At 59.0% G+C, this 21,801-nt stretch overlaps 1 protein-coding gene across 3 annotated transcripts in view; it reads right to left on the minus strand.

Moving 5' to 3' along the window:
• The window catches only part of ANO9 (anoctamin 9), a 29,331-nt gene that overhangs the window by 687 nt on the left and 6,843 nt on the right, over positions 1 to 21,801 (minus strand). Inside the window, exons 2-22 of one of the 3 annotated variants that reach the window (XM_054437649.2) lie at positions 20,160 to 20,234; positions 19,951 to 20,073; positions 15,208 to 15,353; positions 13,894 to 13,949; positions 13,744 to 13,802; positions 13,590 to 13,663; positions 11,598 to 11,732; positions 11,412 to 11,508; positions 11,109 to 11,169; positions 10,919 to 11,001; positions 9,721 to 9,825; positions 9,474 to 9,638; positions 9,357 to 9,393; positions 9,087 to 9,198; positions 2,527 to 2,584; positions 2,331 to 2,428; positions 2,104 to 2,246; positions 1,849 to 2,001; positions 969 to 1,116; positions 274 to 375; positions 106 to 199 (exon numbers count right to left, since the gene is read on the minus strand). In XM_054437649.2, the coding sequence (XP_054293624.1) occupies positions 106 to 199; positions 274 to 375; positions 969 to 1,116; positions 1,849 to 2,001; positions 2,104 to 2,246; positions 2,331 to 2,428; positions 2,527 to 2,584; positions 9,087 to 9,198; positions 9,357 to 9,393; positions 9,474 to 9,638; positions 9,721 to 9,825; positions 10,919 to 11,001; positions 11,109 to 11,169; positions 11,412 to 11,508; positions 11,598 to 11,732; positions 13,590 to 13,663; positions 13,744 to 13,802; positions 13,894 to 13,949; positions 15,208 to 15,353; positions 19,951 to 20,073; positions 20,160 to 20,234 (2,124 nt within the window). Of the gene's footprint in view, positions 1 to 105; positions 200 to 273; positions 376 to 968; positions 1,117 to 1,848; positions 2,002 to 2,103; positions 2,247 to 2,330; positions 2,429 to 2,526; positions 2,585 to 9,086; positions 9,199 to 9,356; positions 9,394 to 9,473; positions 9,639 to 9,720; positions 9,826 to 10,918; positions 11,002 to 11,108; positions 11,170 to 11,411; positions 11,509 to 11,597; positions 11,733 to 13,589; positions 13,664 to 13,743; positions 13,803 to 13,893; positions 13,950 to 15,207; positions 15,354 to 19,950; positions 20,074 to 20,159; positions 20,235 to 21,801 lie in introns of those variants that run through there. The other 2 variants (XM_054437650.2, XM_054437651.2) reach the window with 2 other exon arrangements.

Raw genomic sequence — 21,801 nt, forward strand, 5'->3', positions numbered from 1 at the left:
GCACGGTCAGGTGCCAGATGGCATTTGGGGGTTCAGGGCCGGGGAGAAGGGCTGGAGAGAGAACTGCCCGGACCCACTCCGAGGCCTCTCCCGGTTCTGGCTCACCTCAAAGAGGATGACGAAGGCCAGGCGGATGGCCAGGAGGAACCAGAACTGCTCCGAGAGGTTGTAATCGGGGGGATTGCGGTAGTCCCTGTATCTGGGGTAAGGAAGTACCTGAGGTCAGGGGTCAGGAGTTCAGAGGGCATTCTTGGGGGATGGGGAGTTCCAAACCTGCACAGAGTCACGTTTTCTGAGGCCTCAATCCCATCAGGGTCCTGGAAGTCCTTGGTGTGGAAGACGGACAGGCTGTGGTTGACGTAGCCCTTGAGGCAGCTGGGGAGAGGGGAGAGGAGTGTGGGGTGGGGTGGGCTTCCAGGGCGGCCCCTTCAGGCCCCAGAGTGCTTCTAGCCTGCGTTATGGAGCAAACAGTGAGGTGGGGGCCACACCACAGACTGCCTCCAGTGGGACGGGGCTCCCGGGCCAAGCACATCTTCACATCCGGGGGGCTTGGCGGGGCTGTGGGGACTCTGGACATCACCAGCCACTTTCCCTGCCAGAGACTGGCCCTGGGGACCCAGTCTGCAGTTTGGTGGCTCCTCGAGGTCAGAGAGCTGGATAAATCAGAAGAGGACATGCAGAACCTCACATCGGGAGGGAGTCGTTCTGGCAGGGCCTACTCAGGAGGCAGCCAGGTCTGGGAACTTCACCCGCAACTGCGGTCCTGGCCAGTTATCCCTGACCTCCAGCCCAGGGCCTGCCGTCAGTGGGCGCAGGGCAGGGGCCACCCCCAGGCCCCAGCCTCACTAAAGCCCCAGGGGTACCAACAGGTCCAGCCATTCCCAGGAGAAAGGATCTGGGTTCCCCCGGGGCTTGGCTATGGTAGGCCCAGTTTCTCCCAGGGGTCTCCAGACACCCTGAGGCCTTACTCGACGGTAGAGTTGCCTTCTTTCAGGCATGGGCTATAGCGGTACTTGTAGACCACTCGGGGGATGAACTCAGATGTGAAGGCAATGACCATCCCGTTGGCAATGACCGCCAGCACACCGATGGTCTCCAGCACCTGCAGCCAGGTCCCTGCACCAGAGCAGTGGGCAAGTGGTCTGACTCAGCCTCCCTCGGCTGGTTCTGCCCCCACCCCCACCCCCAGCCAACATGGGGCCTGCCATGTCTCTGTGCATGGTGTCCCCTTGCAGCCCTAGGGCTACAGTATTCACAAGGAAGTCCCCAGCCATGGCAGAGCATGGCCTCCGCGCTCCTGCACCCCTCACCCTGACATGGACAGGGAGGGACCTGGGAATCCTCATCCCTCCATCTTCCTGAACTTCTCAGCTGCCCCCCAGCCACTCCACCTCCTGGGTTCCCACCCCAGGGTAAGACCTTGTAACCTGGGCCCTAGACTGGGGGCCTCCCTAACACCACTCTCCCTTTCCCCACATCCAGCGCCACAGCCCCCGTCGCTCCCCTGCTGCCTGTCCGTCTCAGCGTGGCCAGTCTTGGGACAGAGGCCGGCTGCTCTGTTCCTGCCCCAGCCACTGGCAGAACCTGGCTCCGCCTTGGGGGCGTCAAGCCCCTCTAAGAGCCTGACGGTTTGTGGGAGGAGCCTACAAAGCGCCCGGCCCCGCCCACTCCTGGGACCCTCCCACTCAGGCTCAACCCGCATCCGAGGCCGTCGGAGAAGGGCTGGGGACTGTCCGCGGCGTGAGATCGGAGAGATTATTTTTTCCAGGTGAGCCGGCCTGGCCAGCGGGACGCCCACAGGCCTGAGGCCGCCCGGTTCCCGCCCCTCCTGCGCCCGCCGGGCCTGACCGATGTCCTTGGCCTTGCGCGGCACCAGGCGCCGCTGCAGCCAGACCATCTTGATGGCGTCCAGGCGGATCTCCACGAGGTTGCTGAAGAGCGCGAGCAGCGGCGCCAGCGGGAAGGCGGCCACGAAGATGGTGGTGAAGCCGTACTGGATCACTGCGGGGTGGGGGTCAGGCTCGCCGGCGCCCCGCATTCACGTCCGTGGACCCCCGCCCCGCATTCGTTTCCGCGAACCCCCGCCCCGCAGCGCCCACGCACTCATCTCCATGAACTCGTCGAACAGGCTGAAGGTGTTGACAGGGTTCAGAAGGTAGTTGCGCCGCCAGTCCCTGAGCTCGGGGTCCCGGGGCAGGTGCCCGGACTCGGAGGCCCGCAGAGAGCGGCACTTGTGGGTCACCCACCTGCGAGGAGAGCTGCGTGGCAGGGAGGGCGCAGGGGGCGGAGGGGCCCGGGGCTCCCGGGGCTGGGCGGGGGTCGGCACTCACGGGACCAGGTACTCGACACAGTTGCTGAGCGTCTGCTTCAGGCCCATGATGATGGCCATCTGCACGAAGAGGTCCATCATGCAGCCGCTGGCGTGGCACTGCGGGGCCAGACAGGAGGGGATCAGGGAGGGGTCCTGGGGGACGGTCAGGGGAGCAGTGGCTCAGGGACAGGGTATAAAGCCTGGGGGTGACTGACCTCTTCCAGCTTCCACAAGCCCGCCAGGCGCGTGGACTTCCCGGGGTGGCCGTTGATCCTGGTGGGGGGAAGGGGAAGTCTGGGGCACTGCGGGAAGCGCCCTGCCTCTGACAGGGTGGGTGCAGCAGGACAGAAGCGGGGAGGAAAGACACAGAACAGGCGGGGCAGGCCCTGCAGGTGAGCAGGGCACAGGTGCTCACACCCAGACGAACCGCACCCGCACGTGGGCGCGCGCACACACACACACACACAGGGGAGGCCACAGGCTCCCAGACGAACCGCACCCGCACGTGGGCGCGCGCACACACACACACACAGGTGAGGCCACAGGCTCCGACACACGCTCCAGACAGTGTCTGTTACGAGTGGCCTTGGTTTCTCCCCGTGGAAACGACACAGTGGGTTATTTTGTGTTTAAAATCACCTGCTTTCCATAATATGAGAAATACATGGACTATCTTAAACCAAAAGTCAGGCTCACGGTCAGTGGTGAGATCCCAAAAGCATTCCTATTGTAGCTCACGACAACTGGTATTTAACACGGTTCTGGAATTCCTTGCAAATAAGCAAGAGAAATATGAAGTATAAATAGTATACATTTGCAAAGAAAAAAATGACTCGTTTTAGAGAACATGATTATATACCTGGAAAATCAAAATAAAACAACTGAAAGGCTAGGTGGATAAATCAATCGAGTGCTCAAGTGGATACAAAACGAGCATCCAGCAGAACTGGCTTTTCTGTGTGCGGCAAAGCTGCAGGGAAACGTGGCATGAGACAGTATCGGTCGCCGGCAGACACCAGCACAAGTTATACCATAACGAGACTGAAACTCGCAAGGCATCTGTGGGGCCTAAATGAAGAAAACTATAAAACTACTAAGGAGCATGAAAGACTTGCATGGAGAACCTCGTTCTCCCATAAGAAAACGCAGGATGTATTTGTAGTCAGAGCGATGGGCCGCAAAGACGCCCACGTGCTCATTCTTGGAGCCTGTGACCACGTTCTTACCTAGCAAAGGAATTTTATCTCACACGGCAGATGGTATTAAGGCTGCTAATCAGCTGACTTTAAGATGGGGAGATTATCTTGGGTTATCTGGGTTTTTCTGGTGTAATCACAAGGGTCCCTCCATGGGGACAGGGAGCAGCTGGGAGCTGGCCTGACTCAGAAGGAATCAGAAGGACTCAGGACCCAGAAGGACTCAGGACTCAGAAGGACTCAGCCCCACGCTGCAAGCTCTGCAGGGGGAGGAGCAGCCATGCACCAAGGAGAAGCTGAAAGTGAATTATCCCCTGGAGCTTCCAGAAGGAGCCCAGCCCTGCTAAGCCCTTGGTTTTCACCCAGTGGGACTCATCTAGGACTTGTGGCCTGCAGAACTGGGAGGTAATAATTTGATTGTTTGAAGCCACTAAGCTGTGGTCATTTGTTACAGTGATTTTCTTGGAAATAATGTATCATTTTACTTATACAATCTTAAGCCAAGTCCCACAGAATTTTTTTTTTTTTTTTTTTTGAGACAGAGTCTTGCTCTGTCGCCCAGGCTGGAGTGCAATGGCATGATCTTGGCTCACTACAACCTCCACCTTCCAGGTTTAAGTGATTCTCCTGCCTCAGCCTCCTGAGTAGCTGGGATTACAGGTGCGCGCAACCACGCCTGGCTAATTTTTGTATATTTAGTAGAGACGGGGTTTCACCATGCTGGCCAGGCTGGTCTCGAACCCCCGACCTCATGATCCACCAACCTCGGCCTCCCAAAGTGCTGGGATTACAGGTGTGAGCCACCACGCCCAGCCAGTCTCACAGAATTTTTGGTAATTTGACAAAATGATTCTGACATTCCTCTGAAAGAATAAAGATATGTAAATAACCATTAAAAAAGTAGAAAAGAAGAGTGATGGACAGCAGCTAGCCCCACCCTACAGCAAGGCATAAAGCGATAATACCCAGCACAGCAAGGGGCTGGTCCTGGAATTGTCAGAATCCATGAAAAGACAATATATAAGCAAAGAATGGAATTTGGTGTATGACGAAGACGGCATTTCAATTTAAGAATGATGATGGGGATGGTTAATCAATCAATGGTTTGGGGACAACTGGGTGCCATTTGGAAAACAAACAAACAGCTTCCTTCCTCTGCCCCTTGCAGCAAACCAAATTCCTTACAAGTCAGGGATTTGAAGGTTTAAGGGTTTTTGTGACAGGATCTCTGTCACTCGGGCTGGAGTGCAATGGTGAGATTATGGCTCACTACAGCCTCCACCTCCCAGGCTCCAGTGATCCTCCTACCTCAGCCTCCCAAGTAGCTAGGACTACAGGCCCACACCACCACGCCTAACTAATTTTCTATTTTTTGTAGAGATGTGCGGTGAGGGGTAGGGGGGCAGTGGGTCTCACTACATTGCCCAGGCTGGTCTTGAACTCCCGGCCTCAAGTAAACCTCCTACCTTGGCCTCCCAAAGTGCTGGGATTACAGGCATGAACCACTGCACTCAGCCAAATGTTTAATATTTTGAAATCATAAACATCTAAAGGAAATCACAGTTGAATACACACACACACACACACACACATTTGAGATGGAGCCTCACTCTGTCACCCAGGCTGGAGCGCAATGGTGTGATTTCAGTTCACCGCAACCTCTGCCTCCTGGGTTCAAGTGATTCTTGTGCCTCAGCCTCCCGAGTAGCTGGGACTACAGGCTCACGCCACCACGCCTGGCTAATGTTTGTATTTTTAGTAGACAGGGTTTCTTCATGTTGGCCAGTCTGGTCTTGAACTCCTGTGTGATCTGCCTGCCTCAGCCTCCCAAAGTGCTGGGATTTCAGGCGTGAGCCACTGCACCTGGCCCACAGTTGAACATATTTATTAATCTTGAGGAGTGGTATGAAAAAATAGAACCATAAAGGAATATACTGTCAAAAAGAAAATTTGCTCTAGTGTAACACGGGAAACCAGGTACATTTTTCACGCTGTTTTCCGAGAGACCTCCCCATGCAAAGAGGCACAGAACTAAGCTCTAGAGCCAGACTTTGTGGTTTTTATCTGTTCCACCACCCACTGGCTGTGTGTCCTGGAGATAGTTTCTTAACCTCTCTGGTCCTCAGTCATCTATTCTGTAAAATGGCAATGAGAGAAGCTCTGCCCTATAGGGCTACTGTGCAGATTAAATGAGTTAATGATAGAATGTGTGAGTGGGCAATGGATGTAGCTACTATTATACAGACCCATCTCATCCATCAAGAAAAATCAATTCAGTTCCTTGGTCTTTAATATGAATGAATAACCACACAGATTTACTCACAAGAGGGAAACCACCTGTGTAAGAAGAGGATAACGATAACAAAACAAAAATGGACCCTTTAGGAAACAAGAGATAATTAGGGGACAGATGAGAACTTAGGGAGAAGGAAAACCTAACTGAAATCCTCCAGAACATAAAAACACGGAAGGGATGCTGTGAATAAAAAATAAAGAGGGAACAAAAAACACTCTTAGAAATTAAGACTTTAATTGTTAAACGTAAAACAAAGAAATCAATGGATGGAGAAAAAGGCAAAGTGAAGGAAATCTCTCCAGATGTTACAGGAGGAGACACGGAGACGGGACGCGCTGGAGAAAAAGGCTCGGAGACGGGACGCGCGGGAGAAAAAGGCGGTGCGGAGAGACGGGACACGCGGGAGAAAAAGGCTCCCAAGGAGGATCTCTGGAAGAAAAGGGACTCCGTGCAATACACAATGTACCACAGAGAGGCTGGATACAATTGATAAAGTCATTCAAGAAGAAGAGGCGACTAGAAACCCCAGGAGATGGATTGGAAAGCCGACAAAATCAAAAACAACGAAAGATAAACTCCAGGAAAAACAAAGAGCTGCACAATAAATGTTATAAATATGATGCAAAGTAAAACATACCATGATTTTAAGAAACTGACAGTTGAAAGAAAGAAAGAAAGAAAGAAAAAGAAAGAAAGAAAGAAAGAAAAAAAGAAAGAAAGGAAAGAAAGAAACCTGGCCTTCATGCTACGATAACCTAACAAAAATGCGCAGATAATATGAACAGTCAATTCACAGGAAAAAAATACAGTGATCAATAAATATCTGGAAAGATGCTAGACTTCACCAATAATTTTTTGTTTTTTTTTTTTGTTTTTTTGTTTTTTGAGACGGAGTCTCGCTCTGTCGCCCAGGCTGGAGTGCAGTGGCGCCATCTCGGCTCACTGCAAGCTCTGCCTCCCAGGTTCACGCCATTCTCCCGCCTCAGCCTCCCCAGTAGCTGGGACTACAGGCACCCGCCACAACGCCCGGTTAATTTTTTGTATTTTTAGTAGAGACGGGGTTTCAGCTTGTTAGCCAGGATACTCTCAATCTCTTGACCTCGTAATCCTCCCGCCTCGGCCTCCCAAAGTGCTGAGATTACAGGCATGAGCCACCTCGCCCGGCCCCTCACCAGTAGTTTTTTAAAGGCACTTTTAAAAAATGAAAAGACTTTGCGCATCAGCTCAAGATGGAACGTGTGGTTTCACACACTGTGGGTAGCTTTGTCACTGACACAGCCTTTCTGGAGGTCTCTTTAGCAGGATCTATGTTAATGTAAATGCAAACTCCCAAGTCACAATTAAAAGGGCGACTGCAGGCGCAGTGGGTCACACCTGTCATCCCAGCACGTGGGGACGCCAAGGCAGGAGGATTGCTTGAGACTGCAGGCACGGTAGCTCACACCTGTCATCCCAGCACATTGGGAGGCCGAGGCAGGAGGATTGCTTGAGCCCAGGAGTTCGAGACCAGCCTGGGCAACATGACAAAACCCCGTCTCTACAAAAAAATAGAAAAAATTAGCCAGGCATGGTGGCACATGCCTGTAGTCCCAGCTATTCAGGAGGCTGAGGCAGGAGGATTGCTGGAACCAGGAGTTTGAGGCTGTAGTGAGCTGTGATTGTACCACTGTACTCCAGCCTGGGGCAATGGATCAAGATACTGTCTCTAAAAGTAAATAAATAAAAATAAAATGACAGGCTGCTGACACCCACTACAAGGCATCACCTTATATGTGGAAGGGAATTGGAGAGGGCTGCAGTCCACTCAAGACATCAGGCTTTCGGGGGAGACACTCAGGAAGCAACCCAGCCCTGCCAGGATCCCCAGGAAGCCTCAGGACTTGGGTACCCCTGGTGGCTTGGGGGCACTGATTAGGGGAATGCAGGCCCAGCTGGAAGGTCCCTGGGCCTCCTACCTGGCCACAAACCCCCTCAGGAGGACTAGAAGCTCACTAGGGATTTGAACAACCAAGGACTCAGCACACAGGGTTGGACCAATTGACACTGAGGCCCCACACTGTCCTCCCCAACCCCAGCTGGCCTCCCAGCACATAGACAGCGTCCTTCTGCCTCCAGACAGGAGACCAGGGTTCACCCCCAGGAACTTCCAGAGTGAGAGGTCCCACCAGGAGAGATGTGGCCCACAGCAAGCCATGGTACACGCCTTTCCCAAGATGGATGGGGGTCAAGAACCAACATCTACAGGGCCAAGCGTGGTGGCTCACACCTGTCATCCCAGCACTTAGGGAGGCCAAGGTGGGTGGATCACCTGAGGTCAGGAGCTCGAGACCAGCCTGGCCAACATGGTGAAACCCTGTCTCTACAAAAAATACAAAAATTAGCTGGGTGTGGTGGTGCGCACCGGTGGTCCCAGCCACTCAGGAGGCTGAGGCAGGAGACTCGCTTGAATCCAGGAAGCAGAGGTTGCAGTGAGCCAAGATCGCACCACTGCACTCCAGCCTGGGCAACAGAGCGAGACTCCATCTCAAAAAAAAAAAAGTAAAGCTGCAGCCAGCATCCCTCTCAGCCCGCCTTCCTAATTAGTGAAATGAGCATTTCTGGCTCCATCAATCGATATGCACCTTTTTTGGCGAGGTGCAGTGGCTCACGCCTGAAATCCTAACACTTTGGGAGACTGAGGCGGGAGGATCGTTTGAGCCCAGGAATTCGAGACCAGCCTGGGTAACACGGTGAGACCTCATTTGTACAAAAAATATTACAATTAGCTGGGTGTGGTGGTGCATGCCTGTAATCCCAGCTACTCAGGAGACCGAGGAGGTCAAGACTGCAGTGAGCCAAGATTGTGCCACTGGACACCAGCCTGGCGACAGCAAGACCCTGTCTCTCTCTCCCTCTCTCTCTCTCTCTCTCTCTCTCTCTCTCATATATATACATGTATACGAAGACGTGTGGGCAGGCAGACCCAGGAAGACACCGAGTGCATTTTCAGCATAAAGAGCAGGTGCAGTTATTCCCAGGACAAAGCCATTTCTGCCAGTGCTGTTATGTGCCTGCAAATGCATGAAAAAGCCTGGGAGACCACCAGACTGTCTTGATGCCACCTCAGGGCCCGGAATTCAGGAGCTGGGCTCACTGTAGGCTTTGCTCACATGTCTCTAGATTGGATTTCCACTTGCTCTCAGCAGAAATTACTTTTAAAATTAAAAGAATGGATATTGCCCTTTAAAGGCAGTGGAACAAGCCCTCGTGAGTTGGGTTGGAGGGAGCCTGGCGCCGGCCCTACCTGCCCAGGATGAAGGCGATGTAGATGAGAGACGAGAAATGGGTGAAGAACTGCAGCGTGAAGAAGCGGATGGTGAACCTGCTCTCTCGCTCCGAGAAGGTCCTGGGCATCTCTGGAACGGGACGGGCCCTCACCTCTCTCCCTGCTCATAGGAGAGGCCCTGGGGCAGCAGGAAGGGTCCCCTCCCCTGCTCTCTGACCACAGCCCCAAGGCCCCAGCCCTGAGTCCTCCCGCCGGGTCCTCCAAGAGGGTCTGGGGTCGTCCTCTCACCGAAGTCACAAAGCTTCAGGGCCACGCGCCTGTTGATCTGCGGAGGAGGGCACCGAATGTGCTCACTGGGGCTCCGGTGGACCCCCCAGCTTGGGCCTGCCCCGCTCCCGGCCCCACCTTGGTCATGATGACGATGGTCACATAGTGCACCAGGGCTCCGGTCACCACCACTGCCGTGGTCACCTGCTCCTCCAGGAAGGGCACGGCCGAGCTGCTGAAGAGCTCGGAGGCCAGGACGCGGTAGACCACCAGGATGTGGGCCATGCCGATCATGAGGCAGATCTGCAGGACAGCTGTGGTGGGCGGGGGCCGGGGAGGGTGTGCAGCCCGGGTCTCCAGCCCCACTGCCGTGTGCCCTGCGTACCATGAGCAGGGTCAGGACGAGGATGATGGTGCTGCGTAGGTAGGAGTGCTGGTATGGCCGGAGCTTGTAGTCGGGGCAGTTAATGAGCTGAAGTGCCATTTCCTCCTGGGGAGAGCACCGGGCAAGCCTCAGACAAGGGACACTCACCCAACACGTGGGGAGACAGACACGGGACACGCCTCACGGGTGGACAGACACGGGACACTCACCGCACACGTGGGGAGACAGACACGGGACACGCCTCATGGGTGGACAGACACGGGACACTCACCCCACACGTGGGAGACAGACACGGGACACGCCTCACGGGTGGACAGACACGGGACACTCACCGCACACGTGGGGAGACAGACACGGGACACGCCTCACGGGTGGACAGACACGGGACACTCACCCCACACGTGGGAGACAGACACGGGACACGCCTCACGGGTGGACAGACCAGGACACTCACCCCACACGTGGGGAGACAGACACAGGGACACGCCTCACGGGTGGACAGACACGGGACACGCACCCCACATGTGGGGAGACAGACACGGGACACGCCTCACAGGTGGACAGACCAGGACACTCACCGCACACGTGGGGAGACAGACACGGGACACGCCTCACAGGTGGACAGACCAGGACACTCACCGCACACGTGGGAGACAGACACGGGACACTCACCGCACACGTGGGGAGACAGACACGGGACACGCCTCACGGGTGGACAGACACGGGACACTCACCCCACACGTGGGAGACAGACACGGGACACGCCTCACGGGTGGACAGACCAGGACACTCACCCCACACGTGGGGAGACAGACACAGGGACACGCCTCACGGGTGGACAGACACGGGACACGTACCCTACATGTGGGGAGACAGACACGGGACACGCCTCACAGGTGGACAGACCAGGACACTCACCGCACACGTGGGGAGACAGACACGGGACACGCTTCACAGGTGGACAGACATGGGACACGCTTCACAGGTGGACAGACCAGGACACTCACCCCACACGTGGGGAGACAGACACGGGACACGCCTCACGGGTGGACAGACCAGGACACACGCCCCACATGTGGGGAGACAGATTCGGGACACATGCCTCAGACACGGCAGGCATATGTGGGCCGTGCAGGGCATCGGGCGCCAACAGCCCCTGCCTGGGTCGGCCTCAGCTGCGCCGCCGGCTCCACCTCACCTGTTCCTCGTCCCACACGTACAGGTCCCAGTGCAGGACCACGCGGGCGCGCTGCCGCTTCCAGATCTCCAGGAACACCGTGGCTGCGGCGGGGGCAAGGAGGGGCATCACTGCACTGCGCCAGGTGGGCCTCGGAGCTTGGGCCGGCACTTCCCCTGGCCCCACAGAGGTGTCCTGCGGCAAAACTCACCCCAGAGGGCCATGAAGATGGCGAACATCACCGTGCCATCGTTGTCAAAGAGGTGGGTGAGCTGGGGAGGTGATGGGTGGGCCGGAGAGGAGGTGGGTGAGCTGGGGAAGGGGGCAGGTGGGCTGGGGAAGGGGGCGGGTGGGCTGGGGAAGGGGGCGGGTGGGCTGAGGCTGGGCCTCCCCGTCAGCCCTGTGGGGAAGCTGAGCAGCTCTGCAGGGCTCCGGGCCTTGACCTCCCCGCCTTCGGGTGGGTGCACCGTGCCCATCTTCCGCAGGCCCCGGGGTGGACCCGGAGGCGACAAACCTTGGCAAAAGTGCAGGTTTCCGAGAGCCGCCGGTACCTGCGGCTGTGGTCGCCGAGGGGACACATGAGGATGTCATGGGCCTCACAGATCTCCTTGCTGAAGGGGCGGGGATGAGGCTGCGGTCGGCTCCTCCAGGCAGCAGGGCCCACCCTGGCCCCCCACGCCCAGCCCCTGCTGTGGCCCACCTGATCTGGCTGGCCTCAAACAGCGAGAATCCGCTCAGAAAAACTAAGAGGCCCGTCAGGGCGGCCGGCACCAGCATGTAGGTGTACCAGCCCAGCCAGACGAAGTACAGGGCCACCTTTTCCCCGAAGTAGTTCCTGCGGGCAGCAGGGGTCAAGGCCAGCTGTCAGGGGGCAGCGGGGGAGGGACGGGGAAGGGATGGGGGTGGGAGGGGCAGCAGGGAAGGGATGGGGGAGGGATGAGGTGGGAGGGGGCAGTGGGGGAGGGACAGGAGAGGGATGGGGAGGGATGGGGTGGGAGGGGGCAGTGGGGGAGGGACAGGAGAGGGACGGGGAGGGATGGGGGTGGGAGGGCGAGGCAGGGGAGGGAGGGGGCAGTGGGGGAGGGACAGGGTGGGAGGGGGCAGCAGGGGAGGGATGAGGAGGGATGGGGTGGGAGGGGGCAGTGGGGGAGGGATGGGGGAGGGACGGGGTGGGAGGGGGCAGCTGGGGAGGGACAGGAGAGGGACGGGGAGGGATGGGGTGGGAGGGCGAGGCAGGGGAGGGAGGGGGCAGTGGGGGAGGGACAGGGTGGGGGAGGGACAGGGGAGGGACGGGGTGGGACGGAGGTGGGAGAGGCGGCAGGGGAAGGATGGGGTGGGGGAGGCGGGTCTCTCTTTTGGTGGCATCAGTGAGTCTGAATGGGAAGCACATCTGTGGGCGTGGGGGCATCTGTGAGGGTGTGGGCAGTGTGGGAGCGTCTTCTGGGTGTTGTGTGGGGGCATTTACAGGGGGTGGCGGCTTCTGGGTGGTGTGTGTGGATGTCTGCGGGGGTGTGGGGGCTCCCATGGGTATCTGGGGGCATCCGTGGGGTTGTGGGGGCTCCCATGGGTATCTGGGGGGCATTCGTGGGGGTGTGGGGACTCCCATGGGTATCTGGGGGGCATTCGTGGGGGTGTGGGGGCTCCCGCAGGTATCTGGGGGGCATCTGCGGGGATGTGGGGGCTCCCATGGGTATCTGAGGGCATCTGCGGGGGTGTGGGTGCTTCCATGGGTATCTGGGGGTGTCCACAGGGGTGTGGGGCTTCCATGGGTATCTGGGGGCATCCGCGGGGGTGTGGGGGCTCCCGCGGGTATCTGGGGGGCATTCGCGGGGGTGTGGGGGCTCCCATGGGTATCTGGGGGTGTCCGCGGGGGTGTGGAGGCTCCCGCGGGTATCTGGGGGGCGTCTGCGGTGGTGTGGGGGCTCCCATGGGTATCTAGGGGCGTCCATGGGGGTGTGGGGGCTCCCATGGGTAACTGGGGGCATCTGCGGGGGTGGAGGCTCCCATGGGTATCTGGGGGGCATCTGCGGGGGTGTGGGGGCTCCCATGGGTATCTGGGGGCATCTGCAGGGGTGTGGGGGCTCCCATGGGTATCTGGGGGTGTCCGCGGGGGTGTGGCGGCTCCCACAGGTATCTGGGGGGCATCTGTGGGGGTGTGGGGGCTCCCGTGGGTATTTGGGGGCATCCGCGGGGGTGTGGGGGCTCCCGTGGGTATCTGGGGGCATCCGCGGGGGTGTGGGGCTCCCTCAGGTATCTGGGGGGCATCTGTGGGGGTGTGGGGGCTCCCGTGGGTATCTGGGGGCATCCACGGGGGTGTGGGGGCTCCCATGGGTATCTGGGGGTGTCCACGGGGGTGTTGGGGCTCCCATGGGTATCTGGGGGTATCCGCGGGGGTGTGGCGGCTCCCATGGGTATCTGGGGGGAATCTGCGGGGGCGTGGAGGCTCCCGTGGGTATCTGGGGGCGTCCACAGGAGGCAGGGCCGTTGGGGCTCCCATGGGTATCTGGGGGCATCTGTGGGGGTGTGGGGCTCCCTTGGGTATCTGGGGGCGTCCGCAGGAGGCGGGGCCGTTGGGGCTTCCGTGGGTATCTGGGGGCGTCTGCGGGGGTGTGGGGCTCCCTCGGGTATCTGGGGCGTCCACAGGAGGCGGGGCCGTCCGCAGGGTTCCTGTGACCTCTTTGGGCAGCGTTACCTGATTTCATCAACCGGCTGCTTGCGGAACATGTGTCTCCACCGCGCCCAGGTCTTCTTCAGGTGTCCCTCCCCCTGCCTCGGGTGACAGACAGTGAGAGCCCCCATGCCAGGGTCCCACCCCAAGGCCATCTCCGGGCTGGCCCACCCCTCACCTTGTGCAGGGGGAACCTGGCCTCAAAGACCCCGTCCTTCATCAGATCCTCGAAGGTCTCTGGGTCACAGGGGTTCACGAGTCAGGGGGAGTGAGGTGCTGGGAGAACCCTGCCCGCAGCGCCCCGTCGGTGCCCCACCCTTGCCCTTACCACCAGCCGAGGTCTTGTTGTTCATGACAACGAAGTTCACGATTCGGATTCTGAGACTCAAGAGCCAGAGCAGGGTGGCCCCGTGTGACCACAGTGGACCCTGCCTCCAGGTCTCAACCTGCCCTCTGGTCTGGCCAGGCCCAGGTCCCTCCCTGTCCTGGCAGAGCCCCCAGCCTGCCAGCCCTGACCAGAACCCAGAATCCACAACTCACCCGGGAGCCCACCCCGCACCCTCCTTAAAGTGCTCCCGGGGCCTGGCCTGCCCCACGGCGTCCAGGAAGAGGCTGGGCTGGGGGCTCCCTCTCCTCCCAGCCCGTCCCTCCCAGAAGCCCAGACCACAGCCCGCACCTCCAACCACACCTCCCACCTGCGGGCCCCATGTGTCCAGAGCACACCCCAGCCTTTATCCGCACACACCCTCCTTATACGCTAGGAGCTGTTCTGTTCCACTGTGCAGAGACTGGGGCTCAGGAAAGGGAACATCCCAAGGCCACACAGCCACAAAGCAGCACAGCCAAGTGTCCAACGGCAGAGCCGGGCTCCAAGCCTCCCCCTGTGCCTAGAGACATGGCTCCTGGACACCCCAGGGCACATCACAGGCACGCGCCCCCCCAAGCCTGCTCCCATCAGCCCCCTCAAGCCACCTCCCCTCCTTTGATGACCCCTTGCGGCTCCCCAAGACCCATAGCTCTCTGTTCACGGGTGCCCTCCACTGCCTCGTAACCAATGCCAGCAGTGTCCTTGGCTGGTCCACCAAGCAGGCCCTGGCTGAGCCCTGCGGGGCCTGGACGGGGTTGGGCAGGTCATGGGGGCATGGCGGGCCAGGCTTGGAGGCTCCCTCCTGGGCTGGAGGATTGGGGAGAAGCAGGGCCTTAGGGAGCGAGGAGGGTGTCCCTGCCGGGCCTCTGGGTCTGTGCCTGGGAGGCCAGGGACAGTGTCCAGGAAGGGACATCGGACCTGGAGAGGAGGGGTCTTCAAGAGACACTGGCCTTGGTCCAGGAGGGGCCTCTGGGCCTCTGTAAATCCTGCCCACCCCCTAAGGTTGGCTGTGACTGTGTCCCCAGGAACACAGGCGGCCACACGGAGCCCTCAGAACGCTCTGAGGGTTGAGAACCACCATGATCCTTTATTGGGACAGGGAAGCTGAGGCTCACACAGCCGGTGGGTCTCACACCTGCGGCCCCCGCCCTGAGACCACACGGCTGTCCTGCCTTGGTGACGCCTGGAGCCTGGCACTGTCTCCTGCCCGGTCTGGACCAAGCACACGGGTGGCAAGGGGTTCTCCAGGCCACGGCTCTGGGTGCAGCCTCTCACCTCGTGGTGACCGGGATGGTGGTCGGTGCGGCCAGCTCGGCGTGGGGGGCAGGCCCCTCAGGCTCCAGAAGGAGAGTGCGGTACAGGCCAAAGACACTGTTGTCAGCACGGATCCCAAAGAAGACCTGTTTCTGGTCCCGGATCACCTGGGGGCACATGGGGCCCTCTATCCCACCTCAGAACCCTCCCCCCTCTATCCCACCTCAGAACTCTCCCCCCTCTATCCCACCTCAGAACTCTCCCCCCCATCCCACCTCAGAACCCTCCCCCCTCTATAGAACTCTCCCCCCTCTATCCCACCTCAGAACCCTCCCCCCTCTATCCCACCTCAGAACTCTCCCCCCTCTATCCCACCTCAGAACTCTCCTCCCTCTATCCCACCTCAGAACTCTCCCCCCTCTATCCCACCTCAGAACTCTCCCCCCTCTATCCCACCTCAGAACCCTCCCCCCTCTATCCCACCTCAGAACCCTCCCCCCTCTATAGAACTCTCCCCCCTCTATCCCACCTCAGAACCCTCCCCCCTCTATAGAACTCTCCCCCCTCTATCCCACCTCAGAACCCTCCCCCCTCTATCCCACCTCAGAACCCTCCCCCCTCTATAGAACCCTCCCCCCTCTATCCCACCTCAGAACCCTCCCCCTCTATAGAACCCTCCCCCCTCTATCCCACCTCAGAACCCTCCCCCCTCTATCCCACCTCAGAACTCTCCCCCCTCTATCCCACCTCAGAACTCTCCCCCCTCTATCCCACCTCAGAACTCTGCCCCCTCTATCCCACCTCAGAACCCTCCCCCCTATATCCCACCTCAGAACCCTCCCCCCTCTATAGAACTCTCCCCCCTCTATCCCACCTCAGAACCCTCCCCCCTCTATAGAACTCTCCCCCCTCTATCCCACCTCAGAACCCTCCCCCCTCTATCCCACCTCAGAACCCTCCCCCCTCTATAGAACCCTCCCCCCTCTATCCCACCTCAGAACCCTCCCCCCTCTATAGAACCCTCCCCCCTCTATCCCACCTCAGAACCCTCCCCCCTCTATCCCACCTCAGAACTCTCCCCCGTCTATCCCACCTCAGAACCCTCCCCCCTCTATAGAACTCTCCCCCCTCTATCCCACCTCAGAACCCTCCCCCCTCTATAGAACCCTCCACCCTCTATCCCACCTCAGAACCCTCCCCCCTCTATCCCACCTCAGAACTCTCCCCCGTCTATCCCACCTGAGAACTCTCCCCCCTCTATAGAACTCTCCCCCCTCTATCCCACCTCAGAACCCTCCCCCCTCTATCCCACCTCAGAACTCTCCCCCGTCTATCCCACCTGAGAACTCTCCCCCCTCTATAGAACTCTCCCCCCTCTATCCCACCTCAGAACTCTCCCCCCTTTATCCCACCTGAGAACCCTCCCCCCTCTATAGAACTCTCCCCCCTCTATCCCACCTCAGAACCCTCCCCCCTCTATCCCACCTCAGAACTCTCCCCCGTCTATCCCACCTCAGAACCCTCCCCCCTCTATCCCACCTGAGAACTCTCCCCCCTCTATCCCACCTGAGAACTCTCCCCCCTCTATCCCACCTCAGAACTCTCCCCCCTCTATCCCACCTCAGAACCCTCCCCCCTCTATCCCACCTGAGAACTCTCCCCCCTCTATCCCACCTCAGAACTCTCCCCCCTCTATCCCACCTCAGAACTCTCCCCCCTCTATCCCACCTCAGAACCCTCCCCCCTCTATCCCACCTCAGAACCCTCCCCCCTCTATAGAACTCTCCCCCCTCTATCCCATCTCAGAACCCTCCCCCCTCTATAGAACTCTCCCCCCTCTATCCCACCTCAGAACCCTCCCCCCTCTATCCCACCTCAGAACCCTCCCCCCTCTATAGAACCCTCCCCCCTCTATCCCACCTCAGAACCCTCCCCCCTCTATCCCACCTCAGAACTCTCCCCCGTCTATCCCACCTCAGAACCCTCCCCCCTCTATCCCACCTGAGAACTCTCCCCCCTCTATCCCACCTGAGAACTCTCCCCCCTCTATCCCACCTGAGAACTCTCCCCCCTCTATCCCACCTCAGAACCCTCCCCCCCATCCCACCTCAGAACCCTCCCCCCTCTATAGAACTCTCCCCCCTCTATCCCACCTCAGAACCCTCCCCCCTCTATCCCACCTGAGAACTCTCCCCCCTCTATCCCACCTGAGAACTCTCCCCCCTCTATCCCACCTCAGAACCCTCCCCCCTCTATTCCACCTCAGAACTCTCCCCCCTCTATCCCACCTCAGAACCCTCCCCCCTCTATCCCACCTCAGAACCCTCCCCCCTCTATAGAACTCTCCCCCCTCTATCCCACCTCAGAACCCTCCCCCCATCCCACCTCAGAACCCTCCCCCCTCTATAGAACCCTCCCCCCTCTATCCCACCTCAGAACCCTCCCCCCTCTATCCCACCTCAGAACCCTCCCCCCTCTATCCCACCTCAGAACCCTCCCCCATCTATCCCACCTCAGAACCCTCCCCCCTCTATCCCACCTCAGAACCCTCCCCCTCTATCCCACCTCAGAACCCTCCCCCCTCTATCCCACCTCAGAACCCTCCCCCTCTATCCCACCTCAGAACCCTCCCCCCTCTATCCCACCTCAGAACCCTCCCCCCTCTATCCCACCTCAGAACCCTCCCCCCTCTATCCCACCTCAGAACCCTCCCCCCTCTATCCCACCTCAGAACCCTCCCCCCTCTATCCCACCTCAGAACCCTCCCCCCTCTATCCCACCTCAGAACCCTCCCCCCTCTATCCCACCTCAGAACCCTCCCCCCTCTATAGAACTCTCCCCCCTCTATCCCACCTCAGAACCCTCCCCCCTCTATCCCACCTCAGAACTCTCCCCCCTCTATCCCACCTCAGAACCCTCCCCCCTCTATCCCACCTCAGAACCCTCCCCCCATCCCACCTCAGAACCCTCCCCCCTCTATAGAACTCTCCCCCCTCTATCCCACCTCAGAACCCTCCCCCCTCTATCCCACCTCAGAACTCTCCCCCCTCTATCCCACCTCAGAACTCTCCCCCCTCTATCCCACCTGAGAACTCTCCCCCCTCTATCCCACCTGAGAACTCTCCCCCCTCTATCCCACCTCAGAACCCTCCCCCCTCTATCCCACCTCAGAACTCTCCCCCCTCTATCCCACCTCAGAACTCTCCCCCCTCTATCCCACCTCAGAACCCTCCCCCCTCTATCCCACCTGAGAACTCTCCCCCCTCTATCCCACCTCAGAACTCTCCCCCCTCTATCCCACCTCAGAACCCTCCCCCCTCTATCCCACCTCAGAACTCTCCCCCCTCTATCCCACCTCAGAACCCTCCCCCCTCTATCCCACCTCAGAACCCTCCCCCCTCTATCCCACCTCAGAACCCTCCCCCCATCCCACCTCAGAACCCTCCCCCCTCTATAGAACTCTCCCTCCTCTATCCCACCTCAGAACCCTCCCCCCATCCCACCTCAGAACCCTCCCCCCTCTATAGAACTCTCCCCCCTCTATCCCACCTCAGAACCCTCCCCCCTCTATCCCACCTCAGAACCCTCCCCCCTCTATCCCACCTCAGAACCCTCCCCCCCATCCCACCTCAGAACCCTCCCCCCTCTATAGAACTCTCCCCCCTCTATCCCACCTCAGAACCCTCCCCCCATCCCACCTCAGAACCCTCCCCCCTCTATAGAACTCTCCCCCCTCTATCCCACCTCAGAACCCTCCCCCCATCCCACCTCAGAACCCTCCCCCCTCTATAGAACTCTCCCCCCTCTATCCCACCTCAGAACCCTCCCCCCCATCCCACCTCAGAACCCTCCCCCCTCTATAGAACTCTCTCCCCTCTATCCCACCTCAGAACCCTCTCCCCTCTATCCCACCTCAGAACCCTCCCCCCTCTATCCCACCTCAGAACCCTCCCCCCTCTATCCCACCTCAGAACCCTCCCCCCATCCCACCTCAGAACCCTCCCCCCTCTATAGAACTCTCCCCCCTCTATCCCACCTCAGAACCCTCCCCCCATCCCACCTCAGAACCCTCCCCCCTCTATAGAACTCTCCCCCCTCTATCCCACCTCAGAACCCTCCCCCCTCTATCCCACCTCAGAACCCTCCCCCCTCTATCCCACCTCAGAACCCTCCCCCCTCTATCCCACCTCAGAACCCTCCCCCCCATCCCACCTCAGAACCCTCCCCCCTCTATAGAACTCTCCCCCCTCTATCCCACCTCAGAACCCTCCCCCCATCCCACCTCAGAACCCTCCCCCCTCTATAGAACTCTCCCCCCTCTATCCCACCTCAGAACCCTCCCCCCTCTATCCCACCTCAGAACCCTCCCCCCTCTATAGAACTCTCCCCCCTCTATCCCACCTCAGAACCCTCCCCCCTCTATCCCACCTCAGAACCCTCCCCCCTCTATCCCACCTCAGAACCCTCCCCTCCTCTATCCCACCTCAGAACCCTCCCCCCTCTATAGAACTCTCCCCCCTCTATCCCACCTCAGAACCCTCCCCCCTCTATCCCACCTCAGAACCCTCCCCTCCTCTGCAACTGTGGCCCAGAGCCACGGAGCCACCTCGCTCCCCACGCCCCTGCTTCTCCCCAATCCTCCAGCCCAGGAGAGAGCCTCCAAGCCTGGCCCTCCATGCCGCCATGACCGGCCCCACGGCCCTGCCCCTCGCTGGGCACCTGCCCTGGCCCCACGGCCCTGCCCCTCGCTGGACACCTGCCCACCTTGATGTGGAAGCCCTTTCTCCTGAGCTCCTCCAGGAACTGTTGCTGCCGCGCCTGCCGGGGGTCTTTCTGGGTGTGACGATGGGCCACGAGGACATAGTCCCACTGCTCGGAGGCCTCAGCCTGCAGGGAGGAGGCATGGGGCCAGGTGCAGGTGAAGGGGCAGGACAGGGCCAGGTGGGGCCCGGGAGGGGCCTATGGACACCCACCTCACAGGTGCTGATCTCCACCAGCGGGAAGCTGTCCCCTTCGGGCTCCACCAGGATCCGGAGGCTCTCTTCACCCTGGGGGTTTGGGGGCAGAGAAAGGGATAGGAGGATGTGACTGGGGGCGAGATGCCTCTCATTGGCGGGTCCCTGCAGCGGACCACGTGGTCACACACTGTCCCTCCCCACAACGAGAACAGCAAAGAGGCCCGAGGAGATGGCTGTAGGCGGGTGACAGGCCAGAGGGCCAGGGCCTGCTGCAAACAACCGACAAAGGACTGTGGAAACAGAAGCGCGTGAGGGGCTCCTACAAATGCAAAAGGGAAGACGCAGCCCACAGAGGCCAACGGGATTGTGCAGAAGAGGAGCACGGTGAGCAGCCGACAGGGGAAGCTATGGGAACGCCAGAACAGCCAAGGAAACACAGGTCAGAGGACCAGGAGACCAATGCACAGGCGAAGCCACAGGCGCCCCTGCACACTCCCAGTGCTGTGCGTATCAGAGCACGGGTTTGGAAACCTGTTGGACTGTGTTTAAAATTGAACGTTCCCAGCCCCTGGCCCAGCCTGTCCACCCCTGGAGGTGCAGACAAGGGCACTCAACGGCGGCCCCATTTCACATCAGGTCCCTGGGGGCTGGGCAGACGGATGGACACCATGTACCATGCCACCACCCCCACAGGGAGGATCCTGCAGCAGGCGAGGTGGATGCCCACAGGCACAGCGCATGGGGCTCCTGCAGGGTGACGGCCGCGGGCACATCCCAGCAGACACAGGGACACGAGAGTCTGGGGCCAGAACCTTCCAGAGGAGGGGAATTTGCAGGGCCTCAGAGCATCCCCTGATATTTGTTAATTACTGAGGCAGTCTCCAAGCTGTCTCTGGCTGCATCACACCTGGTCCCTGCACCTGAGTCCCTCCCCTCTCTCAGCCGCATCCTCACCAAGCTCAAGACCTGCCTCCTCCAGAAAGTCTCACTTGACTGCTTGAGCCAGTTGGCCCTTGAGGGCTGCCAGGTAAAATAGAGGCCACCCAGTCACACCTGATTTCCAGATAAACAACAGAAGGATATAGTAGTGTAGTGTGGGATGGGATGGGATGGGATGGGATGGGATGGGATGGGATGGGATGGGATGGGATGGGATGGGATGGGATGGGATGGGATGGGATGGGATGGGATGGGATGGGATGGGATGGGATGGGGCGGGGCAGTATGGTATAGTATGGTATAGTCTAGTCTAGTCTAGCCTAGCATAGCATAGGATAGCATAGCATAGCATAGCGTAGTATGGTATAGTATGGTATGGTCTAGTCTAGTCTAGTATAGCGTAGTGTAGTATGGTATAGTATGGTATAGTCTAGTCTAGTATAGCATAGCATAGCATAGCGTAGAATAGTATGGTATAGAATGGTATAGTCTAGTCTAGTCTAGTATAGCATAGCATAGCATAGTATATCATAGATGCCCCAGTGATTGCATGGGACGCTCCTACACCAAAAATGTTTATGTGACATTCAGCTTGACCAGGTGTCTGTTTCTTTTTTTTTTTTCTTTTCTTTCCCTTTTTTTTTTTTTTTTTTTTTTTGAGACAGCGTTTTCCTCTTGATGCCCAGGCTGGAGTGCAGTGGTACAGTCTCGGCTCACT

This window comes from Pongo pygmaeus, chromosome 9, assembly GCF_028885625.2.
Source record: "Pongo pygmaeus isolate AG05252 chromosome 9, NHGRI_mPonPyg2-v2.0_pri, whole genome shotgun sequence".
NCBI lineage: Eukaryota > Metazoa > Chordata > Mammalia > Primates > Hominidae > Pongo > Pongo pygmaeus.